Source organism: Eubalaena glacialis, chromosome 12 (assembly GCF_028564815.1).
Source record: "Eubalaena glacialis isolate mEubGla1 chromosome 12, mEubGla1.1.hap2.+ XY, whole genome shotgun sequence".
Taxonomy (NCBI): domain Eukaryota; kingdom Metazoa; phylum Chordata; class Mammalia; order Artiodactyla; family Balaenidae; genus Eubalaena; species Eubalaena glacialis.
The window spans coordinates 33,511,229-33,530,968 of NC_083727.1; the positions used below are offsets into that span (position 1 = coordinate 33,511,229).

The 19,740-nt window shown below is 38.0% G+C and overlaps 1 protein-coding gene across 1 annotated transcript in view; it reads right to left on the minus strand.

Annotated features, from left to right (window-relative positions):
• LAMA2 (laminin subunit alpha 2) overlaps positions 1 to 19,740 on the minus strand; it is a 627,718-nt gene that overhangs the window by 22,554 nt on the left and 585,424 nt on the right. The window contains exons 53-57 of the mRNA XM_061207556.1: positions 17,912 to 18,032; positions 15,257 to 15,433; positions 11,472 to 11,620; positions 6,694 to 6,870; positions 6,283 to 6,451 (exon numbers count right to left, since the gene is read on the minus strand). Coding sequence (XP_061063539.1) covers positions 6,283 to 6,451; positions 6,694 to 6,870; positions 11,472 to 11,620; positions 15,257 to 15,433; positions 17,912 to 18,032 — 793 coding nt within the window. The remainder of the gene's footprint in view (positions 1 to 6,282; positions 6,452 to 6,693; positions 6,871 to 11,471; positions 11,621 to 15,256; positions 15,434 to 17,911; positions 18,033 to 19,740) is intronic.

A 19,740-nucleotide genomic window follows, 5' to 3' on the forward strand; every position in this document is an offset into this window, starting at 1 on the left:
ATAGCATTTTAAAGAGGGACCATGTGAGATGGAATAGAAAATGCCCCAAGGTTTGCACGAGAATAAAGTGATCTTGTCATTAAGGACATTTTCAACCCTGCTTCCCATAGAGATCTGAGCTAAGAGGAAGGGTCTTCTAATGAGGTAATTTTAAGGAACCTTTAAAGAATGGCTGTTGAAAGATGAATCGTCCTCCTCCAAGCCAGTGTGAGCTCGAGGGGAGGCATCGTCTTTATGGATGTGATACATGACCTGTGTTATTTTGGAAACACTGATCTCTGAAATGTGTTAAAACAATACAAATAGCAGCGGCTCATCAATCTCAGCATGTTACAATCCTGCCACCTTGTGGGGACTCTTTAAAGTACATATGGGGGAAAATAGGAGAGGACAGGATGTGCTTGCTCCTTATTTGTCTCTGCTTGGCAGGTGACAAGATGTGGGCAGACGAGAGGGGAGTCTAAATGTGGCCCTGCACCTGTTGGTGAGAACAGGGACACAGCTGGAGAGGATTCTGAAGGAAGCCATGCTGCCCATAGCCACGTTTAGGCAAGTGGGTAGAGCCGCAGGTTAGTAATGGAGCTTAACATTTTCACCTTCATACTGTTAATTAATTTCAGATCAGAATAAAGCATGGTCATTTCCGACTGCTGATTGTTGGCTGACATTTGGAAATGAGTTATTGGATTCAGGATGGCATATGATTGGTGGATAAGCATTCCTTGACTCTAGATTGGTGCAGAGTAGAGACTTCAGTTGCATTGATCAAAACTGGCATCTCTGTTCTTGAAAGCACCAAATGATGAATGATATAAAAATTGCATCATTGGAGTATAATCTGCAAAAATACTGATTCACTATGCTGTACACCTGAAAATAATGTAATATTGTAACTCAACTATACTTAATTCAATACAAAATTAATTTAAAAGAGCATCATTTTCTTCTTTCATGAGTCAAAAATCCTCTAACAAACAAATGTGGGCTAAAATGACATCTGCGAAGTTGGGTGCTTCTTTGTGATGCTCTTCTTTCGGCATGAATACTAAGCGGAAGATACTTTTTACGGCACTGACTTTAATATCCTGAAATACAAAATCCCTATTCAAGCTGTTTACTGAGAAACTGAGTTATGTTAACTCCCTGCACATAAGTTTTTTTGCTAAGTAGTGGGCATTTGCTAACTCCCTGCATATAAGCTTTTTTGCTAAGTAGTGGGCATTTGCGGCACTATTTACACACTAATGCCTGAACAGTAATTCTTTGCAGTATGGAAAATGTATGTTTCCCCTTTAAATACATATCAGTATCCAACTGATTTATCCTTTGGCCGGGACTGTACTTAAGCTTTTAAAGTCACAGCATTCAATCTGCTGGAGGAAGAGCTTTCTTTTGCTCTGTTCTTTCCTTCTCTGCTCACTTCTTTCCCCCAACTCCCCAGGAGCCCCGAACAGCACAGGGACTCTTCATGGCTGTTGATGCTGCTCTTCTTAGTTATTCACATTTTAAAATTTGAAGTTCAAAGAAGTTCAACTTTCCAATAAACTTCAAGTAAAAAAAACCAAAAAACATGCAGCCAGCTCACTGTATACAAATCCACACAGGCCATGCTGGTTGTAAAGACTTGGTATAAATGCCGTATATACCTGCTGAGAACCTGTCACATTTTGACAATTTTCTGTAATACCAGAAGTCCACACTCTTAATCCCTCCCGTCCTCCATGAGAAATAGCCACAAATATAACACGTAGAAATGTTTTATCCAGCTCTAAATGGGCTAAAGAATAAAAGTATAAAGAGCAGACAGGCTACCACACTATCAAATGAGATGATAATACGCATAAAATATGCTCTCTGATCTATGATGTTCTGGCATGTATTAATAATAGGATTGACATAATCCATTTCACAGGCTTTCTCAAGATGCTCTTAAATTGCCCTGGAGGAGAGTGAATGTCGTTCTGTTGCTGTAAGTTGCTGGTGGGGAGGGGAACGATGGCATGAAGAAGAAAATGAAAGGAACTGAGAATAGGAGAGGGTTTCTGTCAACTGTGCTAGAACAAATAAGAAACATATAGATCGGTAGTTCCCACTTCTGGAATTAATGTGTAAGTCTTAATTCTTAAATTCTTAAAATTCTGAATTCTGATTTTAAAAAAAGAAAATGGTGAGAATTGAAAATGATAGGAGACTTGAGAGATAATAACCATATCGCGTTGGAGTTTGTTTAAAAAGGAATGCTCGCCCTCCTTTTCCTAGCGCTTGATCTCACCCTAACAAACAGTGTGAAAGGTTAAACGAACTAGTTCCCTTAGAAGAATGATGGAGTGTTACTGTGAGCCAGGCATGGTGCTGGGCGCTTTGCATACAGTGTATAATTTAGTCCATGATAATCCCCAGGGTAGATATTATCCTCATTTTTCAGTGAGTTTACTTACATTTAGAGAGGACAGTAAGTTATTCAGTGAGCCCCCCTGAGTTCACTGAGTAAAGGTAGGTGGGTTATACCAAGACAGGCAGGCAGACCCGTATCGTGCATAACTTGGATTAAAGACCCAGTTTATTTCCTCAGTGACTCTCAACGCAAAGGAGCTGAGAGGGGATCACGCACCATGGCCCTCTTCCCCAGTGAAGAAATCAGCTATATAACTGGATGTTGTGGAGGAATCAAGGTTGAAAGACTGCTGCTTTTAATTTATCTTTTTAAACATTTATGAAAGCAAAACACGTTTAAGAATGTTTTTTGAAATGATGAAAATCATCTCGGACCATATACCTCTGCTGTTAGCATCTGATGCATTTCTTGGAAAGGTTTTTCTTATGCATTTTTCTAGCTATTGATATAGACATGATTATGCAGTATACAGAGTTTTATATCCTGTTTTCCTCACTTAATATAATGTCATAAGTATGTCATCCTCATTTTATATTGTTTCAATTGAAAGATTTTAAGTATAAGAGTAGAGTATGGTGGCATATTAAAATTTGCATTTTATGGACCTGTTTTCACACTTCTAGGTACCACTACCCATTTTGTTGGGATGGAGTTTAACGGTGTCCCCTGCCATGCTTCTAATTTTCAGTCTTGGAAGCTAGCAGGTTGTGTTTGCAGCCCATATTGGCATTTATCCTGACTGCCCTCTACACATATTTGCTTACTGTGTTATTTATGTTAATGTCTACTTTCTCAAATATGTCTCTCAGTTTCTCTTTCTCTTTCTCTGGTAGGCTCTTAATAAATATTTGTCATAAAATACATGTCATAAATGTCTTATTCTTTGCATTTAGTAGCCTTTTAATAAATATTTGTCATGAAATAAATTGTCAAACCTTTAAGTAGCCTTTAAAAAGCAGACACTTCTCTCCACACACACAAAAAGTAAAGAATGAAGATAAGGGAAAGAAATCAGATTAAAAGAGGAGATATGTATGGTTTCATGATCTGAAACTCTGAAAATACAGTACAGCCCAATAGAGATGAAAAATTCTAAAATATGTAATTTTGACCACATAGTCATAAATAATGATAATGTGCAAGATCTGATGTTCTATGAGTCTTTCTGTACCAATGCATGGGACTGCTACTCAACCTCTCTTTTGCTTTTGTCTTATCTACTAAGTAAGTGGAATGCTCTTTTTTGGAGAAGTTAAAACATATACTGCTGAGAGAACATGGAAACTGGAATAAGAACAGAAGGTTATAAGAAAACTTAAATGAGTTAAAATCTCCAGTCCAGATGGGAAAGTACCTTTGTTTTCAGAAAAAGGGAAAAAATGTGATCTCTAGAAACCAGAGAAGGATATGCTTGAGACCTCCTATAAAACAAAGTTTGTGTTTTAGAAACACAACTAAGAAAAGAAAGGTGATCACTGAGGACCAGCAGGGTTATTCACCAATAAACCAGACCAATTCAATGTGGACTGGCTGAGGGACTTGACTCAAGAGAAGTTCAAGTGATACAAAGGCCCTCAAGGTTTTGGTTGACCGAATATGGTACCTAATGATGAACTAATGGCATGATCCATCCGTGTAAAACATTAAAACATTCCCAGGTGTATTAGTAGAATATGATGACAGACCAGTGAAAGGAGGCACTCTGCTGTTCTCTGAACTGGGCACTCCATTTTGAGTAGTATGGTCTATTCTAGGTGCCATATTTTGAAAGAGATATTTCAAATGTAAATATTATCAGTGTGAATATGGGAATTAGAAATTAATTAAGAATTAAGAAGAATGCTTGAGATAATGGAATATTCAGCCTGGGAAAGGAGAACACTTAGCTGTTTTCAAATGCTTGAAGGGGTATTAGAGAAGATATAATGTGTTTGGCTACAGAAACACAATCATTACGTAGAGGTTATAGGGATGCAGTTTTACTTCATTATAACCAATGGCTTTCTAATAACTAGAGCCTGCCTCATCATAACACTGGAAAATCCTTGTCAATGGAATGTTCAAGCAAAGGCTGTAAGTCCACATCAAGTATCATATAAAAAGATTCATGTATTAAGATGGCGATTGGACCAGCTGGTCTCTAGGGCTTCTGCTAATTACAATTTATAATTCTAAGTCAGTTGTTCAGAATTTAGGATCCACTTTCCTATAGAATCCAAATGGACATTTGGATCCAAGGTCAAAAACGTTTATTTTAACCATGGTGTTTTTAAATTCTTTAGTTGAAAACACTTTCCTGAGTCCAGGGAACAGATATGAGGGATAACAGTCTAGAGAACAGTACATGAGGCAGAAGGGAGGGAGGATCATTAGCCTTCCCTTTGCTGGGGGAAATTGAGCATAAGGCCACATTATGAAAGAGCTAAGGAAACATTCTAAAATCCATGTGGCAGATCTCAGTGAGGTCTTAGGAGAAAATCAACTCCTTGAACTAATCCCCACATGACTGACAGCCTTTCACTTGCTAGCTGTGCTGTGTGATTGCAGGTGTTTTCTTCTGTGAACTGGGGCTAATAATACTTCCAATGATATAAATAAACATAAATAAAACAATTAATAGCTTGTGAGAATCAAATGAAATAATGGATATATAGTGCCCGGCAGAATACTGGACACATACTATATAGTTTACTTAGTAAATGCAGGGATTCCTCACAGTATCTATGTGTGTGTGCTTCTTCCACTTTTCAAAGAACTTCCACATACATTACCTCATTTGATTCTTACAATAATCCCATCGGCAGGCAAGGTAGGTGTAATATCCACATTTTACAGAGAAGGAAATGATGCTTGGAATAAATGGCCAGTTTTCCTAAAAGATGATTATTTGGCTTCACAAAGTGTTGCAGTGATAAGGAACCAGATTGTATAATCAGACCCACTGGATCAAAATTCCTATCCTGTCACTTACTGGCCGTGTCTGGGTGTATTACTTAGGCTAGCTAATTCTTATTAACTCAACTAAAAATGGGATGATGGTATATAGATATATATTTTACACAGCTGTTAGGAAAATTACAATAATATTGAATGGAAATTGTTAAAAAGCAGTCATTATGATCATTACTGTATAGTAATTATGCCATTTATTAAATGCTTAGTATATGCTAGGGGTTTAACAAACATTTCTTTAAATCCTCATAATGACTCTTTGATATATGTGTTGTTAGTATACTCACTGTACAGATGAGGAAACTGAGGGGAATAGATTAGCCAAGTAGCTTTCCCACATTCATACAGATGGTAGGTTAGAGTGCTGGAATTTGAACCCAGGCAGTCTGACTCTGGAACCCACACTCTAATCAAGGATATACTACCTCCCGTGCTATGAAATATTTTGTGTGTGTCTCTCTGTCACACAAACACATATGCACATACACATGTAATCATATTAGACATGCACATTTGCATGATGTTTAGAAACAATTTTAATTACGTATTACTGGTTTTAAAAAACAGAATACCAAATTGTATGCATGGTATGAGATCTACTATGTAAAATGCAAATAAAAGGGGCTGAAAATCAATATGGTTGCCTCTGTGTGGTGCTATGGTAGGTGGGTTTTATTCTTGATTCTGTAGACATTTCTGTGCTAACTTTTCAACTGAAAACACGTGCCATTTTATAAACAGGAAAATTAAAGGAGAACAGATATATAAAAGAAAGTAATCCAAGGAAGATGTAAGGAGAAAAGGTTTTCATAGACAGGTGACCCTTCCTCTAATTCTAGCAGTAGAGTATACTAGATATCCTGAATAACCTTTGTTCTGAAAATGACTAAAAGCACAGGGTTAAAATGAGAAAGCGATGGGATATAAACACTTACATGTGCCAGAACTGGGGTGGGTGCAGGTACGGCTGGGGTGGGAACTGGCTCTGGCTGGATAACTGTTTCAGCTGGAACTGCTCCTTCTTCATCCTCAGGTGGTTTCTGATGGGCACAGCGACCGATGTCTGCATTTTTGAAGGATACAGGCTGTGCAAAGTCCATAGGGCTAAGGGAATATAATTAAAATTCAATACTTTCTCCTATTTTTCATTGTCCTGCTTCCTTACCATGACATCAAATTTCCCCTTTCCCATTTTAAAGGTCATCAGTGCAATTAAAAAAAAAAAAAAATCTAACTTGAAGATCTTCACTGTTTCCTTCCCCCTATGGTTTTGGATAGTGTAGATGCAACAGTGATGCTCATACCAAAAAAAAAAAAAAAAATTAGTAACAAGGAGATTCACTTACACAGAGTTTATAACAAGGTTCCATATACAGCCTTCAAAAGGAGGAATATTTCTGAGTGGGGAAGGTTGAAATTCAGTTGGAGCACCCCCGACGAAAAGCTTTTTAACTTCTATCGCCTGTTCTATTGTCAGATTTTGCACATGCCTTCTGTCTTCATCAACTTGAACAGTAAAGATGCTGATAAAACATTGAAAATAACAAGTATAAAACACACAACGTCCAACACAACCGGAAATCCAACTCTTTCCTGCCACCCTGCACCCCTCCTTCCTGAAGCTTTTAAGAGAGCCAAGTTTGACGATTAGGGATTCGACACTAAGCAAACAGTACTGTTTCTCAGGATCTCGTCTCTCTGCCTCCCTTGTAAACTTTCCTTGAGAGTTTCCGGAAACAAGGCAATGGTGCAGCTGCAACACTAGCCTCTGGTGGTGGTTGACAACAGCGGCCTTACCCGTGAGCCTGTGGAGCAGAGGCTTCTGTAAGGGGTAGTAATGTCTAATCGCAGGAGGCTCAGTCGGTTTAGCACAGCATGGGGTCACGTTTTGTTTAGCTCTTTATTTCTTGCTTTGTGCTAGCTGTTATCTTCTTGCTAGGGAACAAACTGTACTCCTGAGAGCTTAGATTGCAGGAATCAACAGCAAACACTTACAGGATGTTTTATAAAGAATGTAGCTGCTGGCTTTTGAATAGAAGAGGCAGGCCAGAATACCATGCTAACTGTTCTCGGCAATGATTTTCCTTAGTGGCTGTTTCATTGATTTCCCTAATTTGCTTATGAGAGATAACTCACACATTACTAATTGAGCACCTCATGCTACTTCTTATTCACTCTGTGGATCCTGGGGCAAAGAATCGGGAGACAAAGAGTTCTGCTGATGAAAATGACCAAAGGCATTTTCTCTTTTGTTCTAGAAGCAGGTTTTAAACTTTAGTCCCAATAGTCAGCATGGGGCTCTTAGTCATATGTGTTAGTCAATAGCCCAAGGATCATGAGTGGATTACTGAAAACTTATTTCACATCTGGCGAGAAAACCCTAAGTACTTAGGTGGAAAACTCAGTTCTAAAATGCCATTTTACTTGATTTAGAAAGAAGAAAAACCACATGTAGAATTAGAAACAATAAACTAGGGCAAAGATGCTCTGAAATGGCACTGAACAACTGGCCCACTTTGGGACAATTCAAATGTAAGAGAATAAGACAAAGAATAGATATTGTTGTGGCTCAAAATGTCATTATTCAGGAGGTGTAGAGGGAGCAGGTTGGGTTTAGTTTCAAAGGCAAAATAGGGGAAATGATACATTGATGTTTTGCCAGACTCTGGGCCAAGGACCATAGCAATGGTCCTTTCTTACTGGATCATAGGGTGGAGATGTAGAACGAGCCTGAGCTTTCAGAAGGAACAGACTGGAATTAAGCACTAGTATGGAAGCTTACTAGCTGTGTGACCTTGGGCCAGTTATTTAATCTTGCTCAGTCTCATTTCATTCATTTATAAAATGAGGATAAGAACACCTATTTCAAACCATGGAAAGCATTAACTAAGGCATTGCACTGAGTCTGTACTACTTAATAAGGGCATTGCTAGAAGACTATAGCTGAATCCAGTTTGCATTTTACATCCTAGGAGCATCAAATCTAGGTCATTTATTTAGTTCTTTGTAAATAGGGATATTACCTACATGTCCTCTCTGATTCTGGTGCAGTTCCTTTCTAAAAAGTATTTATTCAAAAACTCTTTACTGTGGACCTACTATGTGCAAAAAGCATTATAAGAATCATTACATTACTATTAGTATTGTGATAGGTCAGCTGAATTTCCTTAAAATTTCAATAGTTGATTCTTGAAGTTTTATAATTAAATATTTTATTACTTAAATTCTATTTCTTATTTGTATGGAATATTGATCTAAGATTTTTTTCAAACCACCACCAAATGAACTGCGTACATGGTAAAAGATATTAAGAGAAGTGACCTGATATTTGCAATTTACATGAGAAACAAAATCTGAAATTTTTTAAATTGATGGTAAGAAAGAAATATTTGGGTTGCAGTGTCCAAACCATGGTCCCTTTCTGGAAACCTCAAATTACTCCTGAAATATTTGCTACAACTTTGTGGTCTTTAACCTAATTCTGTACCTGTGTGAAGAATGCTTTCACGTAGGAGAATACCTACTTGCCTAAACGTCTACTCCAGGCTCTTAGGGTTTACTGTTTTCGTCCAGTTAGAACTACTGGCCACTGAGGTGGACTCCAGGTGGAAGGTCAGAGGGCCAAGCAGTTATAAAAGGCAGAGGTCACTGGAGAACTAGGAAATTAGATACCAAAGTGAAGGGAGTGAAATTTTTGCAGAGGAAGGGGTAGAAAAGGAGAGAGAATGTGGGAGGAGGGGTAAAGAGAGGCAGAGAGGGAGAGAAAAAGGGCAAGAGTAATACTGAAAAGTTTGCCTCTCTATTTGGTAAAAATCTATTGATTTTATGAGGTGGTATTAATGGTATTAAAATTGCCATCTTATCCAGAGTTTTAAGAAAAGAAATAACAATTGACATTTATAGTCTAAATAGTGTTGGAAGAAAGCAAATATTTCCAAGTTAATAGGAGTATCATAATCAACATGAAGTAATACAAATCTCTGAGGTCACAAAAAGGGTAAGACTAAATAGCGGGTGAGCACAGATGGGGGTGTTAAAGTCAAGTATATCTGGGTTTAAATCCTGCCTCTGTTATTTACTAGCTATGTGATTTTGGGCAAATTAGTTAATATATCCTCATCTGTGATGAAAGGATATTAATACGGATCTCACACACATTTAGAATGACTAAAGGACATAATCTTTGTTTAGTATTTGACACAGAGCATGCCATAGAATTGATATGAAGCATTAAAATATGTTTCTGGGAGATGTTCTTAGGGTCATTAGTGATCTCTAGTTAATCAGTTAATTGAGGTGCTCACCTAAAGGATAGGTGATGATTGTTTTTTGACCTCAGAGTGCTGAATGAGACATTGTGGTGCAAATGAGTTCTTGCTTTGCCACAGACTGCAGTGACAACCCACTAATATGTCCAATACATTATCCTTTAATTAACAGCGAATAGTAAAACTGTTTGTTTATATGGCCAATTAACTGAACTACCAGTTTTCAGGGGATGTACTATACACTGGGCTTAATCAAATAAAGGTTGGATTGATGGCCAACAGCTGTGGAGCTGGCATAAAATACCCTTCTTGAAGAGACACCTGTTAAAAGGACACCTTAGCATAACATCATAATGCACTTGAGAATGTCAGAATCCTTTCTCTACAAAGTAACATATTTGGATGATTTTTTGGTCAACTATATTTGTCAGATCTGCATTTGCTTCTTGAAGTTATTTAAGATTTAAAGACTTTAGAAAGTCTTTCCTACAATGAGAAGGACTAACATTTGGCAAAGGACCTGAAATCTAGTCTAGAAGACATGTAAAATCAGTATTCTAGAGCATTCCCTAAGATTCAAATGAGAAAATTCAGTTTGCATTTCTCTTCAGAGACCATGACTGCAATATGTGCCTATAAGATTAGTAAAAGTTCTTAGTTTGTCCAAATATTGATCCCTCATTTGTCTTAATCATGGTTTCTAAACATCTCAGTTAGAAGATACTCTGCAAGAAGGCTTAGTATCAATTCATCCGACAACCTAATGCTCTGTGTAATAGAAAAACATGAACCAAGGAGAGCTTCATCACTTACTTAGAAGACAAGGAATTCTTATTACTTATTTAAACTGTTATCCACACAAGAGGATGATTAGAAAATGGACGTCTTTAAGTACAGAATAACATCTGCTTACTTGAACTTTTGCTACACATTCATACTGTTGTTGTGTTTAAAAGTATTCTCTGTGTTTTGAGGTTTCATCAGATTTGATTTCCAGGTCTCTTCTATGTCTTCAGTCTAATAAATGGATTGCGGGTCTGGAGGTCTGAAGTTTCTGGGTTTCTGTTTCCTTTTTCTCTAATTGATCGTCTAAGTTCATTACCTTTCTGAGTTGTCATACAACATTTTGATGAAAAAAAAAAACCAAATGACTTCCCCAATAAAGTAAGTATGAAGTACTGTAGCATTCTGAAGAAATGAGAAATCAGCTTATAACACTAATAAGCAATTCCCTGACTCAGGGCTGGGAAGCAGGTGCTCTGGTGGATCTGCAGAAAGGCAGCCTCCGTGCATGGATGGCAAGACAGCAGCTTTCTCCCTTCCCTCTCTCAACTCTGTTCCCTCATGGAGCCGTCCCGCAGGGACCCAGCACACCTTGGCGGGGGGTGGGGGGGTGAGGGCCGGGGACGAGGCATGCGCAGAACCGTGCTCCGTGGGTCCTGCAGCCGCGGCCGCGCTCTGTATCTGTGACGGATTTTTAAGCAGCTGCCATAACTGCTTTGGAACCTGAATGAAACAGCAGCTGCCAAAGGCTGGTATGCCCTACTTGAGAAGAGAGTATCTGAGAGGTGAGGAGGGAGAGAGTTTTCTTATCTACGCTTCAGAGGATGCATTTGGTTTTTCCAAAGGTGGAGAGGAGAGCCACCTAGCATAAAAACGTTAAGAACAAGACTCCTAAGGGTCAAGGGAAATGAGGTTCCCGAAGTATGAAATATAAAGAAGATGAAATTAAACTACTTGATAGTTTTGCAATGCATCGTATGTCCATGCACACAAAGGTCCAGTAAAGGACTAAGGCGAGCAAAGGAGTTCGCGTTAGTTATGACAGTACAGTCAGTCGTTAGGACTATTGTTACCCTCTAGCTCTCTCTACATGAACAGAATGTTCTCTCCCGTCGTGAAACAGACTCGGCTCTGGTTTGACGGCAATTTTCCTCATTGTTCGTGCCCCTGTGGAGAGATGCACTTCCAGACGACCCTTGTTCAGGAATATCGCATAATAGGCCTGCAATAGCAAATGGTCATTGAAGATTAAAGAGGAGTCTCATCTATGACTTAGCTTAGTTCCCTGACAGAACTGCGTATTCATCTGCTCTGAGATCTTACCTGAGAAGTTAAGACTCAGTATTTTCTTAAAAAGAGTATTTAAAGCAGCTGGAAATAGCTTTTTAATCATTTACCATTTTTGCTTGTTAGATGATGTGGAAAGTGGAGATAGTAACATAGCAGTCTCTGCAAAGCAGATTTGCAACGCTGAAAGGAACAGTTGTGCTGGCACTGGGCTTCTAACTCACAAAACCCATCAGGAAATAAAGGGTGTCAATAAAATCCCTCTCCCTTGTATTCACAAACGGACAGCTAGCTTCTGGAAATGAGGTCTGACTCCCAACATCACGGCATTTTGAGTGTTTAGATTTCAATTCGTTCTCTGGGCTGGTGGATAGATTGCTATCAACATGTAACTTGTCTCCCACATTTAGAAAGAAGGAAGACAATTTTTCATCCACAAACAGGACTGCTTTCTTTTTGCTACTGTTACTATAGAAACAGTATGGTTTTGACATCAGTTTATGAACCCCAGGGAGCTTGAATGCAGTCCTTCTCCCCAAAGCTGACGCTACGCTTGCTCCCTTTCTTGTGGAGCAGGGGGGTGGCACCTGATACACGGTGATCACTTGGTCCTCTGCGAGTCACCTGAGGTAGTGGAAATGGTTTCATTCAAACATCATAACGTCTCCAATAACTTACAAAATTGTCTATGCTGCGGCGTGTCCAACACAAAATGGCCAGAGGATCTGGATTAGTGCTTGCCATTCATCAAAACGGGCAACTGCCATCTACTCAATTAAAATTTTTTTAGCTGGCTGAGTTCTCAAACCCTTTTAGCAGAACATAATCACAAATGACCCTATGGGTATCAAAACTGGTAGCTTTGAAAAATAAAGTATGTCATTTAACCAGTATTGATTCTACAACAGACATGAATTATTTAACATTGTTTCCTCTTTCAGATAGCATTGACAATGAGATTTTAAAAACTAGATACTCATTATCATTAAAATGTTGAAACAGTAACATGTTATTTCTAATTTACTTTGTTCTATAGTGCTTAATATTTTCTCCTTTTAATTGTTTTAATGGGAACATGTTTTATTTTAAGAACTATCCTGAAATCTGATGGCTCAAGTCCATTTATTTAGTTCTGATGAGGAGAAATCTGAAAACAATGGCTGGTGCTTAATTATTTGACTGTGACCTAGGAAACACATATCCTTTAGTGAAACCTATTTCAGAATGTTTGATCTGGCCCTCTTATTATAACTAGCTCATCATTTGTAGCAGTGAGAAAATAATTTTATTTTTATTATTAAAAGATAAAGGCTTTAAGAGAACAGTTATATTTTATATTTATTCAGTGCTTACGCATAGTAAAAAATGAGATAAAATACCACTTTTTCTCCCTCTACTCTTCAAAAAATATTTTTTGGTTTTTTTTCTTCCCAAAGAAATCCTTTTCTTCCCCAAGGTCAAAGGTTATCCTTTTATATTTTCTTCTAAACTTTTAAAACTTTCTTCCTTTCATATGTAAGGCTTTAATTCATTGGGAATTTATTTTTCTGTCTGGCATGAAGTAGAAATTAGTTCATTTTTTTCTATATGGATAACAAATTGCCCCAGAATCATTCACTGAAAGGGCCACTTTTTCCCTAATGATGTGCAATGCCACCTATTGCCAAATGTTGTTTCCATCTATATTTGGCTCTCTATTCTGTTCCACTGACACAGAGTTATCCATGAATTAACACCATACTCCCATGATTCAAAACTCTAGCTTCTAATGTGCTGATATCTGCTAGGACAGTCCACCAACTTATTCTTCTATTTCAGGAGTTTCTTGGGCTTTCGATCTTTGATATAAATTTTAGAATTAGCTTGTCCTGATTTACAAAAAGATAAGGTGGTATTTTCATTGAAGGTGAATCTACATATCACTTTGTGAAGAACTGATATATTTTTAACACTGAGTCTTTCCATTAACATGTTGACTTTAATAAGTAGTCTGATGTAATTTTTCAATAAGTTTTGTAATTTTTTCCATATAGGTCTTGCATTTGTTTTGTTATATTTATTCTTAAATTCTATACTTGTTCTTGTACTATATTTACTTGTTCTTTTGTTATCATATTGGCTAAGACTGATATAGTGATAATATTCATCTTTTCTTGGGCTTGATTTCATAGAAAATGTTTATAATGTTTTCCTATCAAGAAGCCCCATCCTGTTCTTAGTTTACCAAGTCTTTTTTTGTTGTTGTTTTTAATCAGGAATGGTTGTTAAGTTTTACCAAAAGTTTTCTCTGCATTTATCAAAATGATTATATGATTTTAGATTTTCTAATATCAAGCCACCTTTCTATTCCTGAGATATTGCAAATTACTCATGGTAATGCATCTTTGGATTTTATTTGCCAATACAGCTGCCCTTTGAACAACACGGGGCGCTGACCCTCCGCACAGTCAAAAATCTGAGTATAAATTATAGTCAGCCCTCCCTATATGCAGTTCCTCCGTATCAGATGTTCTGCATCCTCAGTTTCAACCAACCTCAGATCGTGTGGTACTGTTGTGTTTACTATTGAATAAAACCCGTGTATATCTGGACCTGTGCACTTCAAACTTGTGTTGTTCAAGGGTCAACCATATTTTGTTTAGTGTTTATTTTTTTTGTGGGGGAAGAAAATAGTATTATTATATGACTACCCATTACTAAATTTTAAATGCTAAAAGTGATTTTAAAAAACATATAATCACAAACAACACAACCTGATTTACAAGAATGCATGCATATTTAAGGCTATATTTGTAAAGCACTCTGTGCTTTGGCCATGGCATACTGGTAATTCCTAAGAACGCTTTCACTGAGAAAAATGAGATTAAATGGAAAAATGTATATCTTTAAAAATGTGATTGAAAGTATTGGAGGAATATCCATGCAGTAAAGAGTTATGGTGCCTAGATCAGGACAACTAAGAGACAGCTTTTAACAGAATCAAATGGCTCGGCGGTATGAAAACTAAAGCTCACAACCCTACAAAGCAGACACTGTGCAGGCTTTATTTTAATGCCACTAGTGTCCATGCCTGTGTTGGTTGTGTTCTCTTCACCTTCTCCTGCCCAGGTCCATTCTCTGCCTTCTCTCTGTCCAGAGAGGGTGCAGCAGGTTAGGCTCCAACAGACTGCATCACATTAGCTAGTGAAAATGGGAAACTGATCCTAAAAAAATTAAAATTTAAATTTAAATGTAAGGGACTCCATCTGGTTATTCATAGATCTGGTAGGAAATTGGACTTAGAGAGAAGATTAACACAATGTGAATGTATTTTATGCTTTCTCTCTTTATATATGCAAAATCCATATGAAATATGGATGTAAATACAAGTGTGTCTTCACCTAGAACTGACCAACAGGAAAATCCTAGTGGAGATAATTGTCCTAAGAAGATGATAGTGGAAATAAATGATGCAAATCAAAAAAATATAAAAACAATTTATAAACTGTAAATGCTTCACTTGAGTCTCTATAAAATAATTATTTTATATAAGCATTAGGGAAAATGCATTATTAGCTAGGTGTGAGGGTACCTGTCCAGTTTGCCTTCGTTTTCTCCTAGGTGGCGCTGGTGTCCCTCCACTTCCCAAGAGAATAATACCAGACTCATTCTTGGTGCTGAAGGACAGGTTGATTTCTGTTCCTACATCAATAGGCACAGGGGACAGCTCTACAAAACCAGGCTTCGGGAAGCTAACTGTGTAAACATTCTTTGGGTAAAAGGAAAGAAGGGAAGAAAGCATTAGAAATGAACATTTAAATTAATTTCTCCATCTCACTCACCCTCCTCAATGCACTCAATGTTACTATGAAATACAGTGTCATTTTAGAACACATAAAAACCCACAGTTACTTGGAGAGCTTAAGAGCAACTAAAGAAATATTATTTCTAGCTGTAACTGAATTTTCTGAGCAGTTTGAGTTAAAATAAAAATTGGGGCCTCTGCTTTTATTCTAGAACTTTTGACTTGAAATATAAAAGATTATCACTGACAGGTAACATTTTCTTTTGGTTTAAATCTGTCTTGCTAAGTCTCCCTTGAAAACTCTCTAATGGATCCCTGGAATACCATCTACCAACTAATTGCTTATGTTTTATAGCTGAGTCTGACCATGGTCTCTGTCTGCATTCTTCCTCAGAGAAGAGCCCAAGATAAAGATGTCCGCTGCTCTCAAGTATATAAAGACACTCTAGCGGAATTTTTAAAAAATCAGATACAATCTATATCTTAAAAATAAATAAAGCAAATATTTCTTAGTCTAGGTTTCTTCTCAAAATGAAAGTAGTATCATTGTCCTTGCTGATAATAAAATTAAAACAGTAACATTTTAAACGGTAACAAAGTGCAAAAGGGAGAAAGTAAAAATCACCCCCATTCCAAAGCTGTGTAGAAGCATATAGCTTTTTCTAATCCATTCATTCACGCATGCATGCATGTTTTCATTCACTCATTTTATCTTTTACACCTTGCCCTCTTCCTCTCTCCTCCTGTCTATATTTAAACTGAATCATGACAGGCACGTTCATTTGTAACTTCTCTTTCTCACTTCACATGTGGAGGACATCTCTCTGTCAGTAAACACAGATCTCATCATCACTTTTAATAGCAGGAGGTCATTCCATTGTATGACTGTGCTAGGACTTATTTAAGCACGCCCATGGAGTTGGGCATTTAGAGTGCTTAAAACATTCATTTAAAAAGTCCTGGATTTGGCTGGAGTGAAAACAAGGAATCCTTTAATGCAGGTTATTTTCCTCCACAGTGGTTCAGGCCCAGTTAAATGTGTTGTAAAATGTATAATCTGTTTTTGATTCCAATTTTCAAATCATAGAATTTTGGATACTTCAAATAAAACTACTATGCAGACTTTTCAATATTTATCAAATATTGAACTTTCTGCATATTTTAGTTGCAAATAATTCCCAGTTATTGAAAAGTGCCTTTACAGAATCATCATTTCCACACATACAGGCTATTCATTTTCCGGACAGTTTTCCATCCTCATGTATATATCTTTTGCATGTGGATGAGAGTTAGGCTTTGGAAGATTAAAACTCTGAGTAAAAAGAGGCTAGTATGGATTCTTAGAGATTCGATTCTGTATGTACTTCCTTTTTCCTCATTCCCAAGCTTCTCAGGGTGGATGTCTATGGCTAATTCCAACTTGGAGACTGTATAACTAGGCACAGTGAAGACCCTGAAAGTTCTGTTTCAGTCTTTAAACCTCATGGCGATTTACTTTTTCTTTTTCCCCAAATCCCTTCATCTCCTATCACAATGCTTTAACATAATCATAATCTTAATCTTGGAGGAAGCAGCTAAAATGAATAGTTGTGTCACATCAGGGTAATTAAAAATTTGTAAGTATGATATATTTAACATTTTCTTTTTAAAACAAACTCATCACTTTTAGAATTCCCATAAAACTTTTACTAATATTTGCTGATGACTGTTGTATCTTGTTTACAGATATAATAAGAGAACAGAGCTGTGACCTGTGTTCCTCTCTCCTATGGGTCAGCCTCTACTGATGAGTCAGTGCAAAATAGTCAAGTGGTATCAGGAAGCTTCTGGGCTGCTTTGGCAATAAAGAAAAGATACTGAAGATACCTGATAACAGGGGACTTTGCAGTCCCGTCAAAGCCAAGTCCTTGTAGATGGTTCCCACTATGTGCCATTTTCAAAGAAAAGGAGGTTTGACTTCTAAGCTGTGAACAAGATTCTATGCACTAATGATCATGGTGTAAACTATTACTTGCTATTTGTGTAAGCTCCTAACACATTTCAGAAAAATAATTTAAGGCTGCTAATAAAGCTATATAAAATACATGAAGATAAACTAAATCTAATATAGATGACAAAAATGAGGAAAAGAGAAAAGTAGTGTGGGAAAGGAAGAAGGAACCAGAAAAGAGATTAATATTAAAAATACATGCTGTGAAGTGCTGTACATGTGGGAAACCGGTTCACAATTTGGGGTCTCTATAATACTGTTCTCCTAAGTTCAGTTGATCATGAAAACTTATAGAAGTACTTCAATCTTGCTTTATTATTTATGCATAGCTAAGACTAGGGTCAGTAGGAATTTAAAATATATTAACAAGGACTGGTCCCTGTAACAGACCCAACCTAAGTAAGTGAAATCTGATACGAATGTATTTAGGAAGTCATTAAGAAGAGACCAACCTCCAGTGAACATCCTTTGGTAACACCAACATAATCAGGGCTGCTAAGTATATTATATGGAGTTCTTGAAATTTCAATATCTTTGAGGCAGCCAGAATATTTCTTCAAATTTACTTCCGGCCTGTTGAAAAGTTAAATGGAAAACAAAAGCAATATCATTAGGGCAATGGCGGTATAGTGTGTGTGCCTAGTGGATGAAAGCCATATGGAGCAAATTGCTGCACAGGCAGGCACGTCTCTCAGACTGTGCACACGCGCACACACGCACCCAGCAAACTACGCTTCCCGAATTGCTGCACAGGCAGGCACGTCTCTCAGACTGTGCACACGCGCACGCACGCACCCAGCAAACTACGCTTCCCGAATTGCTGCACAGGCAGGCACGTCTCTCAGACTGTGCACACGCGCACCCAGCAAACTACGCTTCCCGAATTGCTGCACAGGCAGGCGCGTCTCTCAGACTGTGCACACGCGCACACACGCACCCAGCAAACTACGCTTCCCGAATTGCTGCACAGGCAGGCGCGTCTCTCAGACTGTGCACACGCGCACACACGCACCCAGCAAACTACGCTTCCCGAATTGCTGCACAGGCAGGCGCGTCTCTCAGACTGTGCACACGCGCACACACGCACCCAGCAAACTACGCTTCCCGAATTGCTGCACAGGCAGGCGCGTCTCTCAGACTGTGCACACGCGCACACACGCACCCAGCAAACTACGCTTCCCGAATTGCTGCACAGGCAGGCGCGTCTCTCAGACTGTGCACACGCGCACACACGCACCCAGCAAACTACGCTTCCCGAATTGCTGCACAGGCAGGCGCGTCTCTCAGACTGTGCACACGCGCACACACGCACCCAGCAAACTACGCTTCCCGAATTGCTGCACAGGCAGGCGCGTCTCTCAGACTGTGCACACGCGCACACACGCACCCAGCAAACTACGCTTCCATTAGCTCCTGGTTGGATAAGTGGGTATGAGCACCATCCTGCACAAGGAGTCTTTATGTAGTTCTTCTTCCTCTCCTTTAAAAAAATAATCTCACCTACTGCATTTAAATACAAGGTACAGGAATGAACTGACTTCTTATGAAGTGCTTCATATGCATAATGAAATGTGTTTCTTTTTTTCCAACAAAGGGCAGAACTTGTATGGGACAGCATAATCAAACTACATACCAACAAAGTTAAATAAAATCTTGCTCAAAATTAAAAAAATATCTGGAAACATTGATTTTGAAAAGATAATATTTTCACTGAGCCTGTTTTTTGGGGGGTGGTTAGCTGAAGAATAAGATAATGTCATATTTCTCTTTAAAGATTTTAAGTCAAATAAAACCTGAGAAACATTCTTTTGGATTACATAGTCTAAAAAAAAGATACTTTAAGATTAAGTTTACAGATTGACCCTAAAGTCCTTATTCTGTATTGCAGCAGTAACAAAATAAAGCAACCAAAGTCACGAAACATACATTTAATTTTTCCAATAAGGTCGAAAATGGCTTCAATACCCAAATGACACTTGAATGTTTACTTTTTGCTCACTACTTCTTAAAAAGGGATAAACATGCTAGCATGTAGTAAGTGCTCAATAAACATAAGCTAGCAGGATGTTAATGGTGATGACACCTCTTTCATCTATGGCAGCACTGTCCAGTAGAACTTTCTGTGATGATGGAAATATTCTTTTCTGCACTGTCCAAATCAGTAATTAGTAGCCATATATGGCTGCTGGCACTTGAAAAGTAGCTTGTGCCAATGAGAAACTGAATTTTTATTGTTATTTATTTATTTATTTATTTTTTTGGTGGCACCGTGCGGCATGCA